This window comes from Bubalus kerabau, chromosome 3 (genome assembly GCF_029407905.1).
Source record: "Bubalus kerabau isolate K-KA32 ecotype Philippines breed swamp buffalo chromosome 3, PCC_UOA_SB_1v2, whole genome shotgun sequence".
Classification (NCBI taxonomy): domain Eukaryota; kingdom Metazoa; phylum Chordata; class Mammalia; order Artiodactyla; family Bovidae; genus Bubalus; species Bubalus kerabau.
Window position 1 is genome coordinate 187,421,732 of NC_073626.1, and position 25,344 is coordinate 187,447,075.

The window sequence follows — 25,344 nt, forward strand, 5'->3', positions numbered from 1 at the left end:
GCAGCCCTGGCTTCACAGCCGGGCGGCCAGCAGAGTGCGGAAGCCCTGTGATGCGGAGCGCCTGCTGTTGGGTTCCCTTTCCATGTGGGCACTAAGGTTGATTCTCAGCTTTTGATGGACTTGCTCACCTTTCAGAACATGTTTCAGTGTGGTGTCGAGGAGCATAGTTTCTGTTTTACCAGGAATTGAGACTCGAAAGGCGGTTGTTGTGAAGGAGTGAGAACGGGAAATGAAGGGAGCACAGCACGTTGGCCCTTCCGACCCCTCGGTTCTGTCTGTCCAATCGGAACAGTCAGATGGTCCTCTTCCCCACTCCCGCCTCTTTTCTTAGTCTCATCTCTACTTCCTGTCTCGCTCCTCCTCTTTTCTTTATTCTCTTTTCTTCTCTTAGGGAGATATTTAATAAATGAATCATGTAATTGAATTACAGCAAACTAGTGTGCCAGTGAAGTACAGTGAATTTTTCCTGCCCTTAGTCCTGAACATTTCTGTAGAATCTAAGAAGCTAAATCGGTAGCACTAACAGTATCCTTGGGCCTTCCACTTGTTACATGCTTGGCTTTCCTCTCTTCTGTTCTCCCACTGTGCTGGGGTCCTGGTCATTGTGTCCTGCTGGTCCACTGCCCATTGGGTTGATGCAGCACAGGAAAATACACAGAAGACTGCTCCATCCACCGCATCATGCCGTGACATGTCAGCCTCAAAACAGAATGGGACAGCTTTAGTCCCTGGCGCGCCTAAAAATTAAGACCAAGCTTCTACGGGCACCCTTGTAAATGGTGTATAGGACTGAAAGAATGCACATGGGCAGCCTCCCATTTTGAACCAGGAGGCAAGAAGTTGGGGATCATTTGTTTCTCATATTAATGCTTCATCCACCAAGGGTTTCTTGTGGCGAAGTCCAGAGTTGGGAGCATGCTTTTTATCCTGGCTTTGATCAGTTTCTCTTCTTACTTTATCCCTTATTTCCTGATAAATAGTCCACCTCTTCAGCTGCTGACCGGGGCCTGTTTCACGTATTTCTCTCTCTTTCTGTCCATGGTCTGTGGCTGTTCCCTCTCTTAGTTCTCACTGTGCTTCCACAGCTAGAAATGCTCTGAGACCTGGCCCGACAAGTTCTTTCCCTCCAAGATTTTCTCTCCTGAGGCTGAGCATGGCTTAGCGGCAGGCAGCGTGGATTAGTGTGGTACCTGCTCGCCCTTAATTTCCTGGAGTGTGACTTCAGTCCCCCATTTCTCACCTCCAAAATGAGGGTAATTCCTAAGAGCGTATAGGCTGGAGTGCCTACTCAGTACCTGGCGGATAGTGAAGTCTCACGATCCCTCAGTTCAGGAAGGTTGCTGTAATCTTGTAATTCACGACTTATTTCCAATCATTCTATTAAGCTGTAGGTTTTAGCTTGAGATTTGGATGAATCCAGCCCTTGTTGTGTGGTTATAGGTCTCAGGATCTCCATAGGCAAAGATGGATGTATTATGTTTTCTTGTTTTGATTTCTGAGACTTGAGTCAAAGCCTTTTGATCTTATTGACTTCCTTTGACCTGATTCTTTGAGTAGTGGTCCCTGTTGATCAGAGAGATTTTATAATTCTGAAGGAGGCACAGGCTTGGAATTAGTACCTGGCTTATAGCTGAATAACTTTGAACAAGCCGTGTAACCTTGTGTAAAAGAATAATATGAAGTGCCTAATTAGTATAGGCCTTGCGTGGGTGTCTACTGGCTAAGCTGCTTCAGTCATGTCCGGCTCTTTGTGATTGCAGCCTGCCAGACTCCCATGTCCATGGGATTCTCCAGGCAAGAATACTAGAGTGGGTTGCCATGCCCTTCTCCAGGGGATCTTCCTGACCCAGGGATTGAACCCTGTCTCTTATGTCTCCTGCTCTGGCAGGCAGGTTCTTTACCACTAGCACCACCTGGGAAGCCTTAGCATAGGGCTTCAATTCAGTTCAGTTCCGTCGCTCAGTCATGTCCGACTCTTTGCAATCCCATGAACTGCAGCACGCCAGGCCTCCATGTCCATCACCAACTCCCAGAGTTCACGCAGACTTATGTCCATCGAGTCAGTGATACCATCCAGCTATCTCATCCTCTGTCGTCCCCTTCTCCTCCTGCCCCCAATCCCTCCCAGCATCAGAGTCTTTTCCAATGAGTCAACTCTTCTCATGAGGTGGCCAAAGTACTGGAGTTTCAGCTGTAGCACCATTCCTTCCAAAGAAATCCCAGGGCTGATTTTCAGAATGGACTGGTTGGATCTCCTTGCAGACCAAGGGACTCTCAAGAGTCTTCTCCAACACCACAGTTCAAAAGCATCAATTCTTTGGCGCTCAGCTTTCTTCACAGCCCAACTCTCACATCCATACATGACCACTGGAAAAACCATAGCCTTGACTAGACGGACCTTTGTTGGCAAAGTAATGTCTCTGCTTTTGAATATGCTATCTAGGGTGGTCATAACTTTCCTTGCAAGGAGTAAGCGTCTTTTAATTTCATGGCTGCAGTCACCATCAACAGTGATTTTGGAGCCAAAAAAAAATAAAGTCTGACACTGTTTCTACTGTTTTCCCATCTATTTCCCATGAAGTGATGGGACTGGATGCCATGATCTTAGTTTTCTGAATGTTGAGCTTTAAGCCAACTTTTTCACTCTCCTTTTTCACTTTCATCAAGAGACTTTTTAGTTCCTCTTCACTTTCTGCCATTAGGGTGGTGCCATGTGCATATCTGAGGTTATTGATATTTCTCCTGGCAATCTTGAGTCTAGCTTGTGTTTCTTCCAGCCCAGCATTTCTCATGATGTACTCTGCATATAAGTTAAATAAGCAGGGTGACAATATACAGCCTTGATGTACTCCTTTTCCTATATTGGAACCAGTCTGTTGTTCCATGTCCAGTTCTAACTGTTGCTTCCTGACCTGCATATAGGTTTCTCAAGAGGCAGGTCAGGTGGTCTGGTATTCCCATCTCTTTCAGAATTTCCCACAGTTGATTGTGATCCACACAGTCAAAGGCTTTGGCATAGTCAATAAAGCAGAAATAGATGTTTTTCTGGGGCTTAGCACAGAGTAAGACAATAAATCACAGTTGTTAACGGCTGTTACATATATTTAATGAAACTAGGTGAAGTAGTGTCTATAAAGTGCTTCACACAATTCCGGGCTTCACACAATTCCGGGCCTATGGTAGACCCTACATAAAATGAGCTTCCTTTCCCCTAAGTGAGTTGTAGGGCATTTGGATTCTATATTCTGTGGTTAAGACCTCTCGAAGAATAGAAGTTGTCTACACTGCTGAAGTGTTCGTTAAATTAAGCAGACCAGGTGTCGGATCCTTTGCATTTTCTGGGCCCGTTTACAAGTCTTTCTCCAACCTCCTGCCCTAGGGAGAGCCCATGAGGATTGTTTATCGGATGCGGGGGCTGCTGGGGGACGCCACCGAGGAGTTCATTGAGTGCCTGGACTCCACCGCAGGTACAGCCTTGCCCAGACGCCTGAGGCGGGGGGCCAGTGGCAGCTCACGTTCTGAGGCTTCAGAGGTGCTCGGGGCAGGTACTCCAGGAATTCTCTTCAGAAGTGGGCATTGTTTCTTCTCTGAGGAGAAATACAGTCATTTACAGCCTCGTTTGGATACTTCTGGTATTGAGGGTGGGTGGGAACTTAGGGAGGAAATGAAATTAGCACCAAACAAGCTCAGGTTTATTTATTTAGGGCTTTTTTTTTTTTTTTAAGGTGGTTGTCGTGCTTATTTTCACATATTTGAATAAGCAATTTTAATTAACTTGGAATTTAAAAAAGAGCTATCAGGAGTAAGACAGTGTAGTTTAATACCCAGTATTGACCCCCTTTATTGAAAAGGAGAACAGCTGTCAGCCTGGCTGAGGGCTGTGCTTTTTCCGGGCTTCACCTCCATTTTCACTTGGCTTCCCTTCTCTCTCAGATGAAGAAGAGGATGAAGAAGAAGTGTACAAGATGGCTGGTGTGATGGCCCAGTGTGGGGGCCTGGAGTGCATGCTTAACAGGCTGGCAGGGATCAAAGATTTCAAGCAGGGACGCCATCTTCTAACGGTGAGTCGGAGGCAGCAAGACGGGACCAGCCCTCCTCTTCTGGAGGGGCCCGGCCGCTGCCGTGTAGCCCTAGGGGGCAGCATGGCACTGCGGACCCGTGCACGCCAGGGACCGACCTGGCCGTTGCCCTGGCCCTCCGTACCTCAGGCTCCTTCCCCCAGTGCTCTCTTCCCGACCACTCCCCCCGAACACCAGTGTGATAGCAGGCCTCTGCTGTGCCTCTCCAGTCACCTGTGGACACCAGTGTCTAATTGTCTGTCCACCCAAAATTGCACTGTGTCAGTTATTGTTATCATTATTTAAGTGGATTTTGTAAGTAACTGTAGTTTTTGGTAGGATTTTGTTCGGTCATTCATCCAGCTGTCTCGTGAGTGAGAAGTAGATGATTCTGAAGGCACCGTGCATATTGCACTGTTATTTTCCACCTCCAGGGGCCGTGAGAACATGTATTAACTGTTATACCCATGCCTTAGACGCCGTACATGGTTGTGAGCTCCCGTGGGTCATGAGCTTTGGGATCTGTTTGCTTACTGTTGGTTCAGGGTCTGAGTTAGTACTGGAGTTTCCCCCGAGGCAACAGGAATTGGTGTCACTGCCCTGTCTGAGAGGTGGTAGAGACAGACCCAGCCCACAGGAGCTACTGCTGGAGAACACTGCCGTTTAAATGCCAGCCCCATAGGCGACTGCAGCCACCGTATCGTATCTCCCTCCAGAAACGTCACCTTCCTGTGTACTTCAGGAGGAGTGTCTGCTGATGGGGACACGGCCCCTCCGCCCTTCTTAGGGTATTTCTCTCCCGCTTGTCCCCACCCCTTCATTGTCGGGAGGTCTCATGGACTTGGGCTTTTCTTGTCAGGTACTGCTGAAATTGTTCAGTTACTGCGTGAAGGTGAAGGTCAACCGGCAACAGCTGGTCAAGCTGGAGATGAACACTTTGAACGTCATGCTGGGGACTCTCAACCTGGTAAGGAGTGTGGGCTGCAAAAGCTGGGGAATGCGCAGGGCTGGGGGAGACAGCTCACCTCCGCCCCAGATGAAGTGGGTTTGTGACCTTTGCAAACCTCTCATCTGTCTGACTGATGGGCACAGAGGCTTGAATCATGCAGGCTGCCCCAGATCCCCCTGCTGGCTCACCCCTGCTGCTGCCACAGCGCACGGGGGCACCTTGTTTCTTTCCTGAGCTCAGAGGCAGGAGGCAGTTCGTCCCTGCCGCAGTCCCGACTGCACCGCAGTGGGGAATTGGTGCCACTCACCTCGGGGCAGCCAGAGAGAGACCAACCACACACACACACACACACACACACACACACTCTCTCGGGGTGACCAGAGAGGCCAAAATGTTTCCACTGTCCTCAAAAACCCACACGCTGTCTCTCTCTCCACGCGTGCCCATGCATGCACACCACACACACACACACACACACACACACACACACACACAGCAACACACACGCAGCAACACACAGCAACACACGCAGCGACACACATGCAGCGACCCATACACACATGCGCAGACACACACATGCAGCAACACACCCACACCCACGACACACACACCCACACACGCAGACACACGCAGCGACACAAATGCACGCAGTGACACACACAGCGACACACACACCCATGCATGCATACCACACACACACGCAGCGACACGCACACACACCCCCACACCCCCACAGCGACACACATGCGCACACACAGACCCCCCCCCCCCACACACACACACACAGTGACACATACACACGCAGCGACACACAGGCGCGCGCTGTGTGTGCACAGATTGCCGGGAACACGAGGTCACAAGGAGCGCCCTGGAGGAGGAGGCCGCGCTAGCAGCGCGTGGGCGCGGCCGCCGCCTCCGTGTGACTGGCCCCTCCCGCAGGCGCTGGTGGCCGAGCAGGAGAGCAAGGACAGCGGTGGTGCCGCAGTGGCCGAGCAGGTGCTGAGCATCATGGAGATCATCCTGGACGAGTCCAACGCTGAGCCCCTGAGCGAGGACAAGGTGGGTGGGGCCGGCCTGTGCATCCACAGGCACCGTCTTGTGGCCAGCCACTGGCTTACTTGGGTCCAGCTGTGTCAGCCAGGAATGATCGAACCTTCTCAGCTGGTAGGAATGGCAACCATTCCTGATGGTGACGTCATTGCATCGAAGCCTGAAATCCACAGATTCAGAGGAAACAAAGCGGCAGGCCCAGCTCACAGACGGGGCCTTAGTGCAGCCCTCGCTTCGCAGCCGAGGATGCTCCAAGCCCAGAGGAACGGAGCGCGCCGCTGGGTATCATGTAGTTGGCATCTTACTGTATAGTTAGACGCCTAGAACTCAGGTCTCCAGCTCCCAGTTCAGTTTCTCTCCACTTGGTGCCCCTGTGTATTCCTGTGGTCTTGTTGGTGCTGATGTTTTGGCTAGAGATACGACCAAATGAATACCAGGGAGCCTACACTGTCTTGGGGAAGGGAAAGCCTGTGTTGTATTTTGACCAACTGTATGGGTATATTTGACCACTAATAATAGAACCAGCACCGAAACTTAGAAACTAATTTATGAGGTGGAGCTCCCACTGCTGATTGTTCCCCAGGAAGTGCTGAGACACTGCTCTTCTGAGGCTACTTCTGGTGGCTCTGATGGAAGTGGATAAGCTTTCAGGGCCAGTTGTTGGCTGCAGCCAAAGTCCCGGCCGTGTTATCAGGACTTCCATCCTTTCTTCTTGTAGGGCAACCTCCTCCTGACGGGTGACAAAGATCAGCTCGTGATGCTCTTGGACCAGATCAACAGCACCTTTGTCCGCTCCAACCCTAGTGTGCTCCAGGGCCTGCTTCGCATCATCCCATACCTTTCCTTCGGGGAGGTGGAGAAAATGCAAATCTTGGTGGAGCGGTTCAAACCCTACTGCAGCTTTGATAAGTATGTGGCTTAGATTCAGACAGCTAACTGAGAGTCGCCGTGAAAGCCCTGAACCGGTTCTGGGAGACTAAGGAAGAATCACCTGAGTTTCTATTAGATTTTTGTGTACCAGTCTGGCCTTCTAGGGGATTGGTCTAACTGGGGAGGCAGAAAGTGAAAATATATTTTGTTAAAGCTTTAGTTGGTAAGGCAGAGAAGGCGAGCTGGTTGGAGGGACTCAGGTGTGCAAAAGCAGAAAATGCGACGGAAGGTTGGGAATTTGGAGAATGTGGCAGAGAAGAGGGACTATGGCAGGAGGCAGGTGGGAAGGGTCTCCTGTTAGGCTCAGGAGTTGGTGCTCTAGGACGTTGAGGCTTGTGAGCCAGGAGAATGACACGATCAGCTCTTGTTGCTCCTTTCACACTCTCAGGGTCTTTGCTCTTTCGTCCAGGTATGATGAAGATCACAGTGGCGATGATAAGGTCTTCCTGGACTGCTTCTGTAAAATTGCAGCTGGCATCAAGAACAACAGCAATGGGCATCAGCTGAAGGATCTGATTCTGCAGAAGGGAATCACCCAGAGTGCCCTGGACTACATGAAGAAGCACATCCCCAGCGCCAAGAAGTAAGCAGCGCCGCCCTCCTTCCCTCTTCCTGCTTCCTTCTCTCCTTCATCGTCTGGGCATCCCTCAGCTTTCCTTGGGGTCGCCCTCCCCTCTGGAAACTGTCCAGGGGACCATGCAGCCCTTGGGCCTGTGGAAAAGGATGGCAGTTTGTTGGCTTCTATTTCAAGTACTCATTTCTTTTTTAAAGACTTACTTATTTGGCTGTGCTGGATGTTAGCTGCGGTCTGCAGGATCTTTAGTTGCTGCATGTGGAATGTAGTTCCCTGACCAAGGGTCGAACCTGGGCCCCCTGCCTGGGGAGCTCAGAGTCTTAGCCACGGCCCATCAGGGACGTCCCTCAGGTACTCCTCCTCCCTGGTTTCTCAGCTGAGCTGGGTGGCCGCCGTGACTCTGCAGTGCGCTGGAAGGTGCGGTCGCGTCCAAACCAGCCAGGACCACCGGCCGGTTTCTAGGTGCCCTTTGCCTCTCCGGCCTGCTCATAGGCCTCTCTTTGCTTTGCAGTCTGGATGCTGACATCTGGAAGAAGTTTTTGTCTCGCCCAGCCCTGCCGTTCATCTTGAGGCTTCTTCGGGGGCTAGCCATGCAGCACCCTGCCACCCAGGTGAGTGACCAGCACGCACGGGGGCCTTTCTCTGGAGCAGGACACGTCGTGTGAGGGGACCACACCCTCTCTGCTCATCTCTCACGACTGAGTGAAGGTGACCGCCTCGATTAGCCTTGAGCTGGGAACTGCCCTAGTGTATCAGAGTCCCAGAGTAGACGGACTCTCAGAAGTCACTCGGTTCATCTCTCTGTGTGCAGAGAGGATTAAGTTACACTTGTGTTTTCCTCATTCAGCTCATTCTTATGTGGGGCTTCGTTATACCCCACGGCTCAGCTGAGCAGCATTTGTGAGGGTGTGGCTGGCCAGGGGGGAGAAAGCTGACTTCTGGCCACAGTCCCTGGGACATTTGTAACACCATCACCGCCAGCTTCTGCTCTGTGCTGGCAGCTGAAAACTCGGTTTGCAGGGAGGCCCACCCGGTGCGCCGTGTTGCTCATTCCTGATAGTCACTGGGTCGAGATATCTGTTACCCTCACGAATAATAATTGACCCAGACAGGTGGCCAGTCTGGATAACTTTGTTTTAATTAACCTATTATTTTGAGATAACTAGATTCAGATGCAGTTGTTGAGAAATATTACAGAGACGTCGTGTGTCGCCTTCACTTAGCTGCTCTCAATACTGCATCTTGCAAAACTGTAGTAAATCATCATAGCCCGGGCGTCGGCATCCACGCCGTCAAGCTTCAGGACCGCTCCGTCACCACAGGGCTCCCTCCTGTGGTCCCGCACAGCCGCATCCGCCTCTCCGGGCAGCCGCTGACCTGGCCTCCATCTCCCTAGATCTGGCCTGTCTAGGATGCTGAGTACAAAGTGGAATTAAGTGGCGTGTGACTTTTGGCCTTTTTCACTCAGCATACTGTCTGGCGTTCACCCTGTCTGCCATGTGTGCCAGTGGTTTGTTGCTTCTCGTTGCTGAGTAGTCCCCGGTGGGGATGCCCCGTGGCCTGTTTAACCGTCACCAGCTAAAGGGCATCTGGGTCGTTGATTGTGAATCAAGTGGACTAACTTCATGTACAGGATTCTGTGTGAACACGTGCTCATTTCTCTGGGTTGAGTGCCCGAGACGGCAGTTGCGTTGGCTTGTGTAGTGGTTGCGTTACTTTGTTTTACAAGAAGCTGCCAGGCTGCTGTCTGGAGGGGCTGCGCTGCTCCACCCTCCCCTTGGCAGAGTCTGAGCGACCCTGCCTTGTCCATCCTCGCCCGCATTTGGGGGTGCCAGTGTTCTTCGTTTCCGCCGTGCCGATAGACGGAGGGCGGTCTCGTGGTCTAACCTGTGTCTCTCTGCGGCTGGTGGCACGGGTCGTGCATCGCTCGTGTCCTCCCCCCCCCTCCCCCCCATCTGCAGTGACAAGCGCGTCTGTATTTCTTGCCCCATTTCTAGTGGTAGCGTCTGTTTTTGACGTTGGGTTTTGAGAGTCCTCAGGGCTGCCTTTTTTGTTGTTGTTTCCACATTCTCATTTAGTGATGTTTTCTGAAAACTCATTCTCAAAATGTGTTTAGCTGGCCGCAATAAAGATCTTCCATAGGTCTCGCTCAAATAGCTGTTGTTTTCAACTTTTCTTCAGTTCAGTAGTAATAGTCATAATCGGTGCATCTTTATGGATAATTCTTCCTGCGTAATCGTTTTCACTATTTTCCTCCCATCTTTGTAGCATCGTTATTTTGAATGTGGATAAATCAAGGGACAGAATTGTAATTTGACCAGTGGCAACACATTGACTTGAGAACTCTGGTCAGTGGGTTCCAGGCTTATTCTTAGTTACTAATTGGGTTCTTTTTTAAAATAAGGCTTCATCTAGGTAGATGCTTGGCATTCCTGCTCCCGACCACTCACTCTTCTTTCACCATGAGTGTGTGCAGTGCCCGTCATGCACCTGAGCTGTGCTAGGCTGAAGCAACGCTGGCGAATGAAACAGTCCCCGTGTGAGTCCTCCAGAGCTCGCTCTCTGGTGGAAGATAGAGCCCAGGACATAGGGTATCAGAGCACGGGGTACATATGCAGTGTGGAAGGGGTCAAAGGACAGGGGGTTTCTAAGAGGAGAATATGGTGCCTGCAAAGGCTCAGAGGTGAGAGAGCTAGAAACGTTCCAGGAACTGAGAGCAGTTCCAATTGGGGGAGGCCTGGCAAGAGTTGGTGCTGGAGACATCAGTGCGGGTCCACATCGCGTTCCCCAAGGAGAGCAGCGTGTGGTGTCTCCCGAGGGCGGTGCCCCTGGCCATTCCCTGGAGGACGAATTGCGGGACGATGATGTGGGAGGCGGGAAGGACAGTTTATCAGAATCTGGGTGAGACCCCTGTTAGTGAGGTGGACAGTGAGTGGATTCCACAGAGATCTGGGGGTGGAGTAAACGGGGTTTGGAGATTGAGTGCACATGGGCAGTGAAGAAGCTGGGTGAATCGAGAACTCTGCTCAGTGTGTGGACTGAGGGGTGCCACTGAAAGAGATGAGAACTCGGGGGTTTGGAAGTGAGTGAAGGGAGGGCAGTCCGTGAGACTCGATTATTAGTGTGTGGTCTGTCCTCCTGACCAGAGTGTGAGCTTCGGGCGGGCAGGGGCATCACGTGCATGGGTGTGCACACGCACTTGCACAGTACACACCCCGCGTGCACCGTTCAGTCGGCCGTTGAGCTACGAGTTCAGAGTTGTTGAGACGTGAGCCAACGTGTTGTGCTGAAGAACAAAGTGGACACGTACGTACCTGCTGTGAAGCTCGATTGATGAGCTAGTGACTCAAGTTGATTGCTGAACTTTAAGGTCACAGGTTGACTTAGATTTCGACTGAGTATCGGCTCTGTAGTGATTGGTGACCTGGGGAGTGGCAAGGCCTCACAGCGGGCAGACCCGTCTGCCCTCAGCGGGGCGATGCGCTCTCACCCCTGCCGGTGGTGGGCTGCTGTCATGCAGCAGCCGCCAGCGTTTTTAAGCACGGGGTCTTCTGGTTTGTATTTGTTTCTTTCTAAGCTCTTTCTCTTTCCTACTCCCACGTGTGCTTGTGCGTCTGGAATACTCCAGTTGAGAAAACGCCCGTGCTCCTGGGCTTGGTGGGCCTGGGGGCCCCAGATGCAGCACGCAGCGCAGCCCCTGCCAGTGTCGGGGGTCAGCGCTCCGCGGTGCGGTTGCTGAGTTCACCCTGAGGCCTTGTCAGGTGCCGCTTCTCTGGAGCGTCTGACCTGAGCCCTGTTCACGTTCACTGTGCTGGGTGCTCTACCTGATTCAATCATCACAGCGACCCTGGCCTGCCCCCGTTTGATAGCCGGGGGTATTGAGGACTGCAGAGCGTGGTGACTACTTGGGTCAGTGGCAGAGTCTAACCTCCACTTGTCCAAATCTCTCGAAGTGTAACATCACAGGGTGCGATCGAAACAAGCAGGTGACGTGAGACTGTGCACATTGGTTTCTTCCAACCTGAAGCTCCTGAGAAGAGCACGCGCCTGTGTACTTGGTGCCTGCAGCTCTCTGGTCCTTTCTTGGCAGGTTCTGATTGGAACCGACTCCATCACAAACCTGCATAAACTGGAGCAGGTGTCCAGCGACGAGGGCATTGGGACCCTGGCTGAGAACCTGCTGGAGGCGCTGCGGGAGCACCCCGACGTGAACAAGAAGATCGACGCAGCCCGCAGGGAGACCCGGGCCGAGAAGAAGCGCATGGCCATGGCCATGCGGCAGAAGGCGCTGGGCACGCTGGGCATGACGGTACCGCCTGCCCGGGGCCCCTACCTGTTGACAAGGGGGTTTAGGAGCTGGGGTCGGGCATGTGAAGATGCAGGCTGGGAGGTGGGTGGGGGTGGGGTGCGAGGCGCCATGCCCGACACTTTGCTTAGAGATGTGACTGTCACTGCTCTGCTCTGTGCTGCAGAGGCCAGACGGCTCAGATTTAGAGACTTTAGCAATGGAGACGGCTGTTGTAAGATTTTGTTTAAGCCCCTCATGTGGGTCTGTGAGGTTGACGTTACGCCCATTGTTCAGATGAGCTAGCTGGGGCTGAGAGGTGCAGTACGCGGGCCAGGGCACATGGCTAATACGTGGCTGGCAGGCGTTTGAACCCAGGTCTGCGTGACACAGGGGGCTCTGGGCTCTCTTCGCTGCCCCACCGTGGAGGAGGCCCAATCCTGCGAGACCGAACTCTGTCAGCAGATTTAAAACTCTCATGGGAACAGTAAAGGAAGCGTGCGCCGCAGCCCTCAGCAGCCGAGGCCTGGCTTGCTGGCACAAGGAGGGGGGCCTTACTGGTGGCAGGTGGCCACTGGCCGGGGTTCCAGCCAGATGGTTTCCTCTGCTTCAGTGGTTCCTGTAGGGAGAGAAGAGCAGGCGGATCTGGGTCTGCACCCTCGGTAGAAGCCAACTGAAGAGGCTTCCTTTCAGCGCAGCCGTCCTTTCCCCATATGGAGAGGGTCAGCGTGTGCCCGCGTGTCCTGGGCCCATGGGGAGGGTGGGTAGCAGCCCCATCTGACCCGCCCCCTGGGCCCGCCTTGCAGACCAACGAGAAGGGCCAGGTGGTGACGAAGACGGCACTGCTGAAGCAGATGGAGGAGCTGATCGAGGAGCCGGGCCTCACGTGCTGCATCTGCAGGGAGGGCTACAAGTTCCAGGTGCGCTGCCGGGCCCGCCGGGGCTCACGTCCGCGGGCCCGCCGTCCTAGCCACAGGCGGAAGGCAGACTGATCTGAACAGTCCGCAGCAGCGGCAACTGCCGCTGGTTGAGTCAGGCCCTGTGCCCAGAGCCTTTGTGTCAGTTGAGTAACTTTATCTTTAAACGTGTGATGGAGAGCCCTCACCTGTGGATGAGAAGACAGTGCCTGTAGCAAAGACAGATCTAGGCCAGTTCCGAGCCGGGGCGTTAAAAGACACCGTGCTGCCCCCGTCCAGGTAACCTGGCGAGGAGGTCAGGGCCTCAGCTTTTTCGGCGCCACCGGACTTGCTTTACCGCCTGGGAGCAGAGCAGCAGGCGGCCAGTTTGCTGCCCTGGGGCCTCAGGGGCGCCCTTTTCCTCTCCAGCTCGAGTTGACTTCCTCACTCCTCAGCCTGCTGACTGGCAGGCGGCTGGGGCTCAAGGCCTGTAAGTCCCGAGGTGACACAGGCTCCTTGGGGCTTTCTGGTCAGTTTTGAAAAAAACAAGCGAAAAAACAAGAAGGTGCTTTTTTCTTCATTTTCAGATGAATGCAGCAGAAAGAAAAGCACAGTTCAATCTTGCATTTCTGCCCCTCTGTCTGCGCAGCACCCAGCTTATTTTGGTTGCTCCCCACAACCCTCATTTCACCGGGGCTGTGCCCCGCCAAGTGCTGAACCAAGTGGCTGCAGGGCTCACTGTCCCGTACTCGTGAACACAGCCCTTCGTAGGAATACAGCCCCCGGGGTTCCTTCTGCTCTGCCTCCCCTCCTCCCAGAGCCTGCCGTGGCGCTCCTCCTCACCTGTCTTCCTCCCAGAGCCTGCCGTGGCGCTCCTCCTCACCCGTCCTCCTCTTCCCTCGTCTTTGCAGCCCACCAAGGTCCTGGGCATTTACACCTTCACCAAGCGGGTGGCCCTGGAAGAGATGGAGAGCAAGCCCCGGAAGCAGCAGGGCTACAGCACCGTTTCCCACTTCAACATCGTGCATTACGACTGCCACCTCGCGGCCGTCAGGTGGGCCTGCTTCCTGCAGCGTGGCCCCCACAGGCCTCCCCCCGCGTGCACTTCTTTCCCAGACCTGGGGGGCAGCAGGGAGCAGGCAGCTTGCGGGAGGCCCCGGCCTGGGAGGGGTGGGGATGCCAGCCCTGAAGTTTTAATTCCGTTCCTTAGGTTTTGGGAAGTAGGGTGTCCTGCCTTCAGCCATGTAGGTCCCAGAACCATTCCTGGGAAAACGCACTTGACTTTTGGCCCAGGGTTGGTGAGAGCAGTCTTGCCTACTGGAGGCTGTGGGGCCGGCGTTTACCACCTCGCAGTTAGAAGCAGCTGCTCCTCTGTAGAGTCAGTAGTCACTTGTCCCTGGTCTCCTCCCAATCCAGGCTGGCTCGAGGCCGGGAAGAGTGGGAAAGCGCGGCCCTGCAGAACGCCAACACCAAGTGCAACGGGCTCCTTCCGGTCTGGGGACCCCACGTCCCTGAGTCAGCTTTTGCCACCTGCCTGGCGAGGTGAGTGTGGAGCGTGGGGCGTGGTGGAAAAGAGGAGGTCGGACCTCCCTGGTGGTCCAGTGGTTAGGGCCTGTGCTTTCACTGCCAAGGGCACAGGTTCAGTCCCTGGTTGGGGTACAGAGATCCCACACGCTGTGTGGTGTGGACAAAGAAAGGTGGAGGGGGGTTCCCAGGAGGCAGAGGAAGATCAGCCATCGGCTCAGCCCCGTCATCGGAGACCCACGTCCATCCTCGCTTGCTCACGGGAGCCGCCTGGAGCAGGAGTGAGTCTGCTGAGAGGAGCCTGCTCCGTCAGCACTTGGGCCCCGGGAGGAATCTCTGGTTTTCTGCTGCCTGCCCTTCTTTCCTGATCTTGGGACTCAAGACACAGGACCCCGACTTGATCCTTGAGGCCAGAATTTCCCAGAGTTGACTTCCGTTCCTCTGAGGTTTAAATAATGAAAATAGCTTAACGGCTCAGGGAATATTGGTCTCCTTTCAAAGCTGCCCTTGTCCTAAAATCCAGAGTGGAGCAGCGGAGCCCTCTTTGAGGTCCTCATCCCCTAGGGTGCCTAGGACAGCGGTGCGCGTCCTGAGTCCTGCTGTTGAGCTCAGGGATCTGGTCCTTGGCAGGGTGACGCCGCGGGTCACACTGGGCCACGTTGAGCTTTTCACCGTGTGTCAGAAACGAGGCCCAAAGCGGATCGGGCAGAGCCCGCGGAGATGGCGACGCATATTGATGTAGAAAAGCCTTTTTTCTTTTTTATGGAGGTTGAATAGATGATTCTCATGGATAGATCACCTTGGCAGAGTGGATAAGTCCTACATTTCTTCTTCCGAAATGTACTTCCAGTTGTGGTCACAATATGTTCTATGACGTTAGTCTATCAAGGAGTGGGTCCCCAGACCAGTGCGTTCTCATCAGAGCTCGCAGAACATCTCATTTAGCGAGAGCAGGAATGAGAGGGTGCCGTGCTCGTCCCCAGCCCTGCCCCGTCCGCTGCGCTCCCTGTCTGTGGGTGTAACCTTTGCACCCATCTGGCCGGCGGGGGCCCTGCCTTCCCAGCAGGTCTTCGCCGTGAAGCTGGCTTCCACTTCGCCATATGTCCCCTTCTCCCAGGCACAACACTTACCTCCAGGAGTGCACGGGCCAGCGGGAGCCCACGTACCAGCTCAACATCCACGACATCAAGCTGCTCTTCCTGCGCTTCGCCATGGAGCAGTCCTTCAGCGCGGACACGGGTGGGGGCGGCCGGGAGAGCAACATCCATCTGATCCCGTACATCGTGCACACCGTGCTCTACGTGCTGAACACGTGCGTACCCGCCTGGGCCCCGGCGCACCGCAGTCTGTTCCAGAACTAGCGCTGGACCCCGGGCGGCATTTACTGAAGTAGGAACGTGTGCCTTTTTGGAGGCACTCAGGATGAAGCGGTAGACGCTTCCTTTTCCAGAGCAGTCTTATCTCCCTCCGAGGGCTGCATCCTAGGACTGACCTTGGGCCAGAGCGGGAGCAGGGAGCAGGAGAGGCCAGACCATCGAAGCTTCTGCTTCAGCATAGCCCCAGCTTGCAAGACTGTTCCCTTGGGTGGGGGGGCCCTGGGTCAGGGCCAGAGCAGACCGGCTGTTCCCGGTGAGGTGTCACGGCTGGAGGGCACAGCAGGACCGCGGGCCTGGTATCCGTAAGTGCAGACTGGACTTGCTGTCCCCGCTTCCTCTCCAGTGAGTGAGGATCTGGCGGCTGTGAGGGGAGAGGGCAGCTGAGGAGGAAGGTGGCCCAGGAAACAGCCCAGGTACCCTCACCTGTGTGTACACTGGGGGCGGTTAGGTGTTCCTGAGAGGGCAGAGAGTAGTCAGTCGTTCTGCCTCACTTTAAAAAGCCAGCTGAGAGATGGAATGTGCTTAGCTCCGTGATTTGATTGAAATGGTTTCACGCCTTCTAGTGAGAGTCTCCCGTCCGTGGGGCAGGTGCTGACAGGTGGAGAGGCTGAGTCCAGCCCACCCGAGGCAGCTGCACTCAGTTCAGGCAACAGAGCGATCATTCTCTTACCCTTCCTGGTCTTCAACAGAGTGATTTTCTCCTTCCCTCCCGTTTCCCCGTGAGGTAGAAGGCCGTTCTGGAGATGGTAGTCTTCATTGTTAGAGAGGCGCTGGCGGGTCTCCACCCATCATGACCTCACCCGCTCAGCTGTTTAGACCGAGGAAGCAGCCTGCGTTGTTGACAGCCTGAGCGTTCCCATCGCCCTCGTGGTGCCTCAGGCCCGAGCAGCGCTCCCCGCCCCAGCTTTTAAGGGGCCCTTGTGTCTTCTTGGCAGCCGTGAGGTGGCAGGGGCTGCCCTGTTCTCTGGGGAGTGAAGCGGGCCTGGAGAGGCCGTGTGCTTTGCCTGGCGGAACAGAGCCTGTGGCCTCAGGCGTCTCTGCGTCTCCCACGCCAGATGCGCATAACTCACGCTCCGGCCCCTTAGCTGGGGCGGCGTGGCCTGTGTCCCATTGTCTCAGTCCCTGAGGGCTGAGCTGGCAGCCACACAGAGAGGCCCCCCTCCTTCCTTCAGCGGCTCACGGCGTGTGAGCTTGGTCACGGGGGCTGCTTGAGCAGGGCGCACCGCTTTTGTATGTGAGGGCGAGTGTGTCACACGCACTGTGGGCCAGCAGAGTTGAGCGCGTCCTGCGATGGCTCGAAGCTTCTGGTTCCCGATTCTGAGTCTGGCGGCCCCTCCTGCCCCTCCGCGTCCCACCCGTGGAGCAGGAGAGGGCGTGCTCTCCCTGTGCCGCCCCCCCGCCCCGAGCAGTGTCCGCAGCGCCATCCGCAGGCCCGGTGGCCTGGCGTGCGTGCCCACTTGTGTTGCGTTTTTACTTCCCTCCAGAGAGTTAGGCCAGGGCGGCAAGCACTCTGGGTCTGAGAGCACCATCCTGGTCTTAAGGGGAGAGTGGCCTCCCAGGGCCCATCCAGGGGCTTGCGGAAGCTTCCTGGCCGAGAGAATGGGGATCCACGCTGGGGAGGCCGGGCCAGGCGGCCTGGTCGGAGCCCGGTCCCTCCCTTAACACGTGGTAGCTGTCCCCCTGGGTTGTTGCGAGGATCGAACGCGACAACCTTAGCACACACCCGGCGGTGAAGTTGATGATCGCCGTTGTTACTGCAGACAGACAGGTGCGAGAACGAGAGGTAGGGCTCGCTGGAAGAATCTAGTCTAATGAAGGAGACAGGACAGGAGAGCCTTAAGAGAGCGAACCAGAACAGCCTAGGAGAGACGCCGGGGGCAAACGCCGTGTGGACAGTTAGCGTACTGAGACTCATGGGGTCGGGGGCTGTGGGCCGTGGGCTCGGTCAGAGACTCCAAACCAGTGACTTGAATCACATCACCTCACCCCCCAGGCCTTCAGATACCCTGATAAAGAGGTGCTGGCTGTCACGTTCCAGGGTCATTAGAACACTGAGATGGTGGAGGGTTTGTGAAAGTGCTGGTCACGTGCATATTGGAGTTGTGTGGAGCTGGACTGGGGGTGGGCGAGGAGGATGCTGCCGAGCAGGACTTGGGGGGCGGGCTGCTCCGCTTGGAGAGGGGCGGGAGGGGCCGCCCGTTCAGGAAGTTTCCCGTGGGAAGCCGAGCACACCCTCGCCCCTCTTGCGGCTCGGGCCTGTGTCTGCCCTGCTCTCAGGGTGACCCCTGTCTTCCAGAACCCGAGCAACGTCCCGAGAGGAGAAGAACCTCCAGGGCTTTCTGGAGCAGCCCAAGGAGAAGTGGGTGGAGAGTGCCTTCGAAGTGGACGGGCCCCACTATTTCACAATCCTGGCCCTGCACGTCCTGCCCCCAGAGAAGTGGCGAGCCGTCCGTGTGGAAATCCTGCGGAGGCTGCTGGTGACCTCCCAGGCCCGGGCAGTGTCTCCAGGAGGAGCCACCAGGTTGGTACTTGCTTCGGGAAGCATCTGCTTGGGAGGTTGTTGCCTGGGCTCTGAAACGCACTCTGCAGGACTGAATGTCAGGTGCTGAGAGGAGGCCACTCGTTAGCCTTTGGTTGACCCTCACCCGGCTCAGACTGTCTTACCGAGAGTCTCGGCCTGGTGGCGGACAGATGCCGACTGCCTCTGGGACAGGTGTTCAGCCTCTAGAAGTGGAGCTGGGCTCACCTCTGGGAAATACCTCAGGGAGGAAGCCACCCAGGCACCGCATGAAGCCTCTCAGGAGAAGAGTTCGGGCCGGCAGGTGGCTGGGACAGGCAGTCCGGTTTTCCGAATCTTGCTAGTCCCGGCTTAAACTAGCCAAGCCTCAGGGCTGTGCTCGGGGAACTTGTTTTCTGACATTGAACGTGTCATCTCTCTCCTTGCTCTCTTCTCTCCCATCTGCCCCGCGTTCCATGAGCCTGTCCTCTGTCTCTGCTACTGGACACCTCCCGAAGAAGGGGGGCGTTTCAGGAAGGAAACGGTTTTCAGTTTCATGACCGTGTGTTGTGATTTGGGTCATCAGGGAGGTGTCTTGAGGGAAACAACTGCAAATGATAACATGGATTGTTGGGCCTACATGGATTGCCGCACGCCAGGTGGGCCCCGTGACATGGCTCTCGGCCTGGGGTGGCCCCAGCAATCTGCACACTCAGGCTGCAGAGTAGGGTGTGGGTTGGTGGCTTGCTTCTGCCCCTTGAGGGAGACCTGCTTCACTTTGGGGAGTACCTAGGATTCAAGGGGACATTTCCAACAAGGGCACCGAGGAGGAGCTTTGAGGCCCCAGTGGTGACAAACCACGTGGACACACGTGGGCCTGAATTTGCGCACCTGTGTCTCCACCTCCGTCAGCTCCAGTGTATCACGTCGGGAGTTGTGGGAGCTCTGCTGGTGGATCCAGCCTGCCCCAGCCTCTGTTAGAGTCCTGCCCAGCCCCTGCCCCCATTCCAGACCAAGCACTTCTCAGGGTTTCCCAAGAGCCTGAAGTATTAATAGTTAGCTCGTTTTGTTGTTGTTCAAGGATAGCTCAGGAATCCTAGCCCGTAGCTCGCTCCTAGGAATCAGAAAGTTAGACATGGGAGGTACTGAGCTCTGGATAAGAGGCTCGGCCTGCGCCCATAGCCAGAGCGGCTGTTCACTGGGCACAGGGCCTTGGTGACAGGTGTGAAATCCGAGCCCACAGGAGCTGTTCGGCTTTCACTTAGGAGACTGGAATTCATTACTGTCCCGGGCAGTTAAGGAAAAGCCGATTTGGTCACAGCTTAATTAGGAAATCCAGTGTGAGCTGGCTCACGAGCTGCCGTTTTCTCTGCAGCAGTTTAGTCACCTTCACTAATGAGCCTTAAATAATTAAGTCAGGCAGGGCCACCCCGGATTCCTGCCACCAAAGCAGAAGAGCAGCGCAGGCAGGGCGTGGGGGTGTGAGCGGGGTGGCCGGGCAGTGGGACTCCCCCGGGGAGGGCAGGTAAGGGGCCCCCGGAGGGCGGGGCGGTGGGGGTGTGAGAGGGACGGCCGGGCAGCGGGACTCCAACGAGGAGGGCACGCGAGCGGCCCCTGGAGGGCGGGGCAGTGCTGCCCAGAGGCTTCCTGCTGAGTCCATTGTCGGGGGAGGCGGCAGATACACGGGATCTGGGAATTTGCATAAAGTTGCTTTCTCCTGCGGGTTTCACATTCAGGAAAAAGTCTTCTGCGAGGAACTTGCCAGCATTTAAGCCTGGGACGTTCCTAGAAGTCCGTCAGAGCCTCCCTGTTGCCGCCTGCCAGCACGCAGACCTGCAGGGAGAGAGCTCTCGCCCTGCCTCCAGGCCTACCCCGCAGCAGGCCTCCCTTTAGACCACCGCGTGTGCACGCGCTGTGGGAGGGGAGGAGGCGGGCGCTCTGGAGAGGCTGGGGGCGGCGGGGGTACAGGTGGCATGCTTCAGCAAGCAGCGCATCTCCAATGTCCTTTTACTTTGGTTTAGAGCTTACATGCTCACTGAGTGTAGGTGTGGCTGGCTTGTCCCGTGCTCGTCAGCCCCTTCACTCGAGGCCCACATGGACACTGTGCTTTTAGCCTCTTAAATGAATGACATCTGTGCTTGTCTTAGAGCCTCGCGTTTATAAACACCTGTGCTGTGTGTGCACACACATTTTTGTACCAAGTCTGGTCCCTTTGGTTGCAAGCTCTGTTTCAAGGGGTAGAATCTCCATGACAAGGGCTTCTCTAGCCTTTCCAGACACCTACCCTAGATCTTGGGTCGTAGAGACCAAACCCTGGCACCGGCACTTCACCCCCTGTGCGGGGAGGACTGGCCTTCCTGGCTTTCATGCTGGCTGTGCCTTCTGTAACCATTCCTGAGGCCCAGAGTGTCTGCCGAGAAGGCAGTGGACACTGCGGCCGCCAGGACCCCCGGGTATTCCTGGCTGGCCTCTGACCCTGAACTGAACCACCGGATGAGGTGGCAGCGATGCAGCTCAGGAGCCGGGGGTGTGGCGAGCAGCTCCGGGGTTATGCGGGCATTCAGGAGGTGTCGGGTGTTTGCAGCTCCTGTCCCAGTCGTCACTGTTGCTCAAAACCAGCTTTCCACCAGCTTCTGTTTTTCAACACGGCACGTGGTTGATAAGTTACTGTGCGTGGCTGGTCGAGGTGGGATTCCCCGGGTGGAAGCGTGAGGCCTGAAGCAGAGCCTTCGTTTCCTCCCGCACTTTCTAGATCCCCTCAAGTTTGAGAGCGTGTGTGGGGCTGGACCCAGGGAAGCGCAGGCTCCGCCTCGTCTCTTGGGGGCAGTAGCCTTTTGGCTGCCGCGCCTGTAGCTTCTCTCCCCCTCTCCCCAACTCGGCAGGGTCACAGCTGAGGTGCCATGCACGGGACATCTTGTCTTGTGGTGAATGAGCCACGGGCCCTAGCGCCTCAGGAGCTCTGGCCCCGGCTGCTTTCCTCTGAGAAGATGGCTGAGGGGGGCTGGATTGAGGGGGGTGTGACTCCCAGGGTCCTTCCCTGCTCCCAGAGCGTGGGGCTTGACTCTTTTCCAGGCTGACAGACAGGGCGTTGAAGGACTACTCAGCGTATCGCTCTTCCCTTCTCTTCTGGGCTCTCGTCGATCTCATTTACAACATGTTTAAGGTAAGCAGCCCCTGGGAGCGGGGCTGGGCTTGGCAGGCACGTGGACGTCTGTGTGGCGGCTCTGGCCCTGCCTCGGCCTCCGGCTCCACCAGCTCCCCCGCCCGCCCGCCATGGGAGGGTTTCCAGTGGCTTAGGCCCTGCCGTGAGTGCATCTGTGTCCACGGCCATTCCGTCCCTGTGCCCCTGTCTGCTGCGGACCCTCTTCTTCAGGCGGGTGCCCCCCACCCCACCCCCACAGTCACCCTTCAGTGGTCGCTCTCGTGCCTTTCTTGGACCAAGTCGTGGCCTTGTGTGAGCGTAACTTATTCCAGCACAGCTTATATTAGCTTGGCCAAAAAGTTTGTTCCATGAGATAGTGCGGAAAAACCTGAATGCACTTTTGGTCACCCTTATAACAGGGTCCCTCCTCTCTGCCTTGAGAGAGAGGGTTTACGGCTGGCTCCTTCCATCATCTGGGTGAAACAGCTCTGTTAAAGCGTGTTGGCGAGCCCCTCTCCTGGGGACATGCAGGTGTGGGAGGAGAGAGTGTGTGCCTGTCGAGGCTCGTAGGTTCCCAGGACTCAAGCCTGAGGGGGGCTGCGTGAGCGGTGGCCGGAAGCTGTGCTGCTCCGGGAAGCAGAGCGCATGCCCCTGGGAGAACGCAGGTGTGACGGGAGGGTGCGCTCCCTCCCTCCTCGGCTGGGGCCCCAGTGACTGCCCGGCCTGTCTCCTGCTGCTTGTAGAAGGTGCCGACCAGCAACACTGAAGGAGGCTGGTCCTGCTCTCTGGCCGAGTACATCCGCCACAACGACATGCCCATCCACGAGGCCGCCGACAAGGCCCTGAAGGCCTTCCAGGAGGAGTTCATGCCGGTGGAGACCTTCTCGGAGTTCCTCGACGCCGCCGGTCAGTGTCAAGGTTTTTCATCTTCGCAGACCGTGGGGGGCTGGCCGTTGCTTTCATCTTCATACGCAGGGAGAAACAGGCGAGAACCAGCCTGTGGGCGACCACCACAAGGTCCGGGAGAGGTGTGTGCCTGCCAGCTCACTGGCTAACAAGGTGCAGCCGCGACGTGGGGCTGCGTTCAGCCCAGGCACTGTGTCCATCGTGCACGTGCTTCCCCGGTATGCAGGGCAGCTGGTGTGAGGTGGAGCTGTGGTTATCCCCATTTTACAGGTGGGATAACCGAGGCTTTGATGATTGAACAGGTTCCCAGTGGGAATGCCTGGAAAAATCACTGGAGCCCCCTTGGCTTCCGGACGGTCGACAGCAGTTCACAGGGTTAACGCGGAGCTTGCCTGCCCCCTCCTCCTCTCGGGGACCCAGGCGCCGTGTGCCACAGCGGCCCCGGGCGCTGAGGGCGACACCAACCCTGAGTCCTGAGACAAATAGGGTCGAAGGAGAGCAGAGAGCATCTCTGCTCGTAGGCGCAGGGCAGCACCTCGACCTGCCGTCACACGAGATGTCCCCAGACAGGTCCTCACCCCCCACTGGGAAAACTGAAGTCCAGTGTTGTCTCTGGAGTACAGGTTCTGTGGGCAACAAACCTGCCATCCTAATTGCGAGCATGAAAATGTGTTTGCTTTCATGACGCGGCAGGTGACAGCAGGCGGGGGGCCTTGGGCCGGTGCTGAGGAGACCCACCCGGAGTGAAGGCCCCGTGCGGGCCGTGGGCATGGCCGGCCTTTGCACGGCGGGGCTCCCAGAGCCAGAGCGCAGGGCTGCGCCTGCCTCACTCCTGTGAGCCGCTTCCCTTTTTGCCTGGCATTTATAATGGGAATCTTGTCAAGTGTAAGAGAAGGAAAAACATCTCCCCACACTGCCCTGTCTAGCGCAGGCCTCCGCCGGCATTTGCCAGGCTGTCTTCCAGGAGGGGAAATGCTCGAGCGTTGGAGGGTGCTCCGTGTGAATCCCTCTCTCTGCCCGCATGAAGTTCCCCAGCCTGGGCCCGCCTTCCGGGTCGGCCGTCTGTTGCAGTGGCCCCGGGGGAGCCCTGCTGGATGCGCCTCTGCGGATCTGCTGCCCCCCCAGTCGTCTGGTCATCAGGGCTTGGCACTGCTCACCTCCGTTTCTTTGTTAACTTCACTCGATGCCCTCAGGAGAATCTTTTCAGCCTAGACACTTCACCTTGGCTGCTCTCTTTGCTTTTCGTCAGGAATCAACCCTAACCGAGAGCAGGTAGCCTCATGTCTGTGTCCTTAGGGCCCAGCGCCGTGCCTGTTGTCCAGGGGTCTGGGGAGCATCTACAGAATGGCAGTCTGAATGGCAGTCTGAGCCAGAGGAGGAGGGGGTGGGCACGGGAAGGAGGGGCTTCGCGTCAGCCCCGGGCAGGGAGAGCAAGGCCCGGTCAGGCGGGGCGGGAGCCTCTGCCCCTTCCACTCCCAGCGCAGGCGTTCATAGCCCAGCTTTATTGCTTTGTTCAAACTGGTAGAAAATTTCAGAACATCAGACACACCCTCTTCAAATGCAAGGACAGAAGCATCTTCCAAAACCAAGAAGAACTGGTGGGAGCCGCTCTCCCTCCATTAGTGGGGCTGCTGGGAGACGCCTCCGTCTGAGCGTGGCCGGGCCTGCGGGTTGACAGCCCACGTTGGTCAAATGTGAACCCTGTTTGTGAGGGACAGGCAGGGCTGTGGGGGGCCCGATGCTGTGCCTACCGCGCTTTCCTGAAGTGGCCTTGTCTGACCCCTGGCCCCTGATCTGGCGGTGGAGGGAACGGGGCTCCCCTGGCTCCCTCTGGCACCAGACCCTAGACCCGGGCTTGGGTCCCACCCCCGAGGGCAGTGGGGTTGGCCTTTCTTGGCCCCCGGTCCCCCTGAGAGATGCTGAAGGCCGCAGACATGCTCTCCAGAGGCTCCTCCGTCGTGCACTGTGGCACAGTGGACTTGCAGGCTCCCTGCAGGGTCCAGGGACCCAGCTTTAGCGTCTCCACTCTTGGGAGATCACGAGTGCGGCGCCCCTGACCGACGAGCGAGAGTTTGCTCGGTGGCCGTCTCCCGGCGTCTCTGGGCTCCAGGGAGCAGCCGGTCGGAGCTCGTCGGAGCCCTGTGTGTCTCCACAAGGATGCGGCCGCCGTGACTTGGGCTGGGCCGTGCGTGCCGCAGCTAAGCAGCCCCCGCCTGTTTTCCAGGTCTCTTGTCAGAAGTCACGGATGCAGAGAGCTTCCTGAAGGACCTATTGAACTCAGTGCCCTGAGCCCCACGCGGAGAGTGGTCGACAGAGACGGAAGCTGCCTGCCTGTGCCCTCGGTGTCCCTCCTCCCGCGCCATCCCCTGGGGCGCCGCGTCACTGCTCCCCTCTCCGTCCCTCCTCCCGGAGCGGCCTGGGGTCTTAGGCTTCCCGTTGTGTCTCGTGTGTGTGGTGCGCTAGCTCTGAAGTTGTCTGTAACCCAAGCTGTCGAAGGACTTGCACATACCTGGGTGCCACGCCTTGTCCTGGCCCACTGAGCCCTGCGTGTGCACATGTTGAGAAATAAACGAGTGACTTCATACCCGTCGGAAAGGAAGGTGTTGCCTGTGCTCGAGCCCTCCTCAGTGACACAGGCCAAGTGCGTCTCCTTGCCTGCATGGCCCTTGCCGGCGTCGGCAGGGAGCTCCGCGTGCGTCACTTTTGCGGCCTCTTCTTGGCTCCAAATGGAACCTGTCTGTTCTCAGCCAGCAAGTTGGGGCACCTCGTTTGACGGCTGTGATCGTCCCTGAAATAAATGCCTTGGCTTCTCTTTCCGTTGTTTGGGCCTGAAGAGCTGAAGCCCAGAAACACATGATTTTCTAGTCCCCGGCCGAAGGTGGGCTCAGCACAGTCGGGCGCTGGTCTTTCTGCAGCAGAGGGTGTTTGGCATTCGAATTGACAACGCTTCGGCCACGTCTCTGCAGGGTCGCCACGTTGGGAGAGGCCTGAGGCAGACTTAGGGTGATGAGGAGCCGCCCTTTACAAGCGCCGTCTCTGCCAGGCCCGTGTGTCTGTGTGTGTGTGTGTGTGTGTGTCTCTCTGTCTCTGCCAGGCCCGTGTGTGTGTGTGTGTGTGTGTGTGTGTGTGTCTGTCTCTGCCAGGCCCGTGTGTGTGT

General features: G+C 56.5%; 1 protein-coding gene across 6 annotated transcripts in view; it reads left to right on the forward strand.

The window, feature by feature from the left end:
- UBR4 (ubiquitin protein ligase E3 component n-recognin 4) overlaps positions 1–24,999 on the forward strand; it is a 138,233-nt gene extending 113,234 nt beyond the window's left edge. For 5 of the 6 annotated variants that reach the window (XM_055574305.1, XM_055574306.1, XM_055574309.1 and 2 more), the window contains 16 exons: positions 3,380–3,467; positions 3,934–4,061; positions 4,918–5,025; positions 5,947–6,066; positions 6,776–6,966; positions 7,397–7,570; positions 8,073–8,172; positions 11,652–11,870; positions 12,653–12,766; positions 13,654–13,796; positions 14,159–14,284; positions 15,384–15,578; positions 17,939–18,163; positions 21,212–21,302; positions 22,025–22,187; positions 24,412–24,999. In XM_055574305.1, coding sequence (XP_055430280.1) covers positions 3,380–3,467; positions 3,934–4,061; positions 4,918–5,025; positions 5,947–6,066; positions 6,776–6,966; positions 7,397–7,570; positions 8,073–8,172; positions 11,652–11,870; positions 12,653–12,766; positions 13,654–13,796; positions 14,159–14,284; positions 15,384–15,578; positions 17,939–18,163; positions 21,212–21,302; positions 22,025–22,187; positions 24,412–24,476 — 2,250 coding nt within the window. In that variant the 3' untranslated portion in view covers positions 24,477–24,999. The remainder of the gene's footprint in view (positions 1–3,379; positions 3,468–3,933; positions 4,062–4,917; positions 5,026–5,946; positions 6,067–6,775; positions 6,967–7,396; positions 7,571–8,072; positions 8,173–11,651; positions 11,871–12,652; positions 12,767–13,653; positions 13,797–14,158; positions 14,285–15,383; positions 15,579–17,938; positions 18,164–21,211; positions 21,303–22,024; positions 22,188–24,411) is intronic. The other variant, XM_055574307.1, reaches the window with a different exon arrangement.
- The last annotated feature ends 345 nt before the right edge of the window (positions 25,000–25,344 follow it).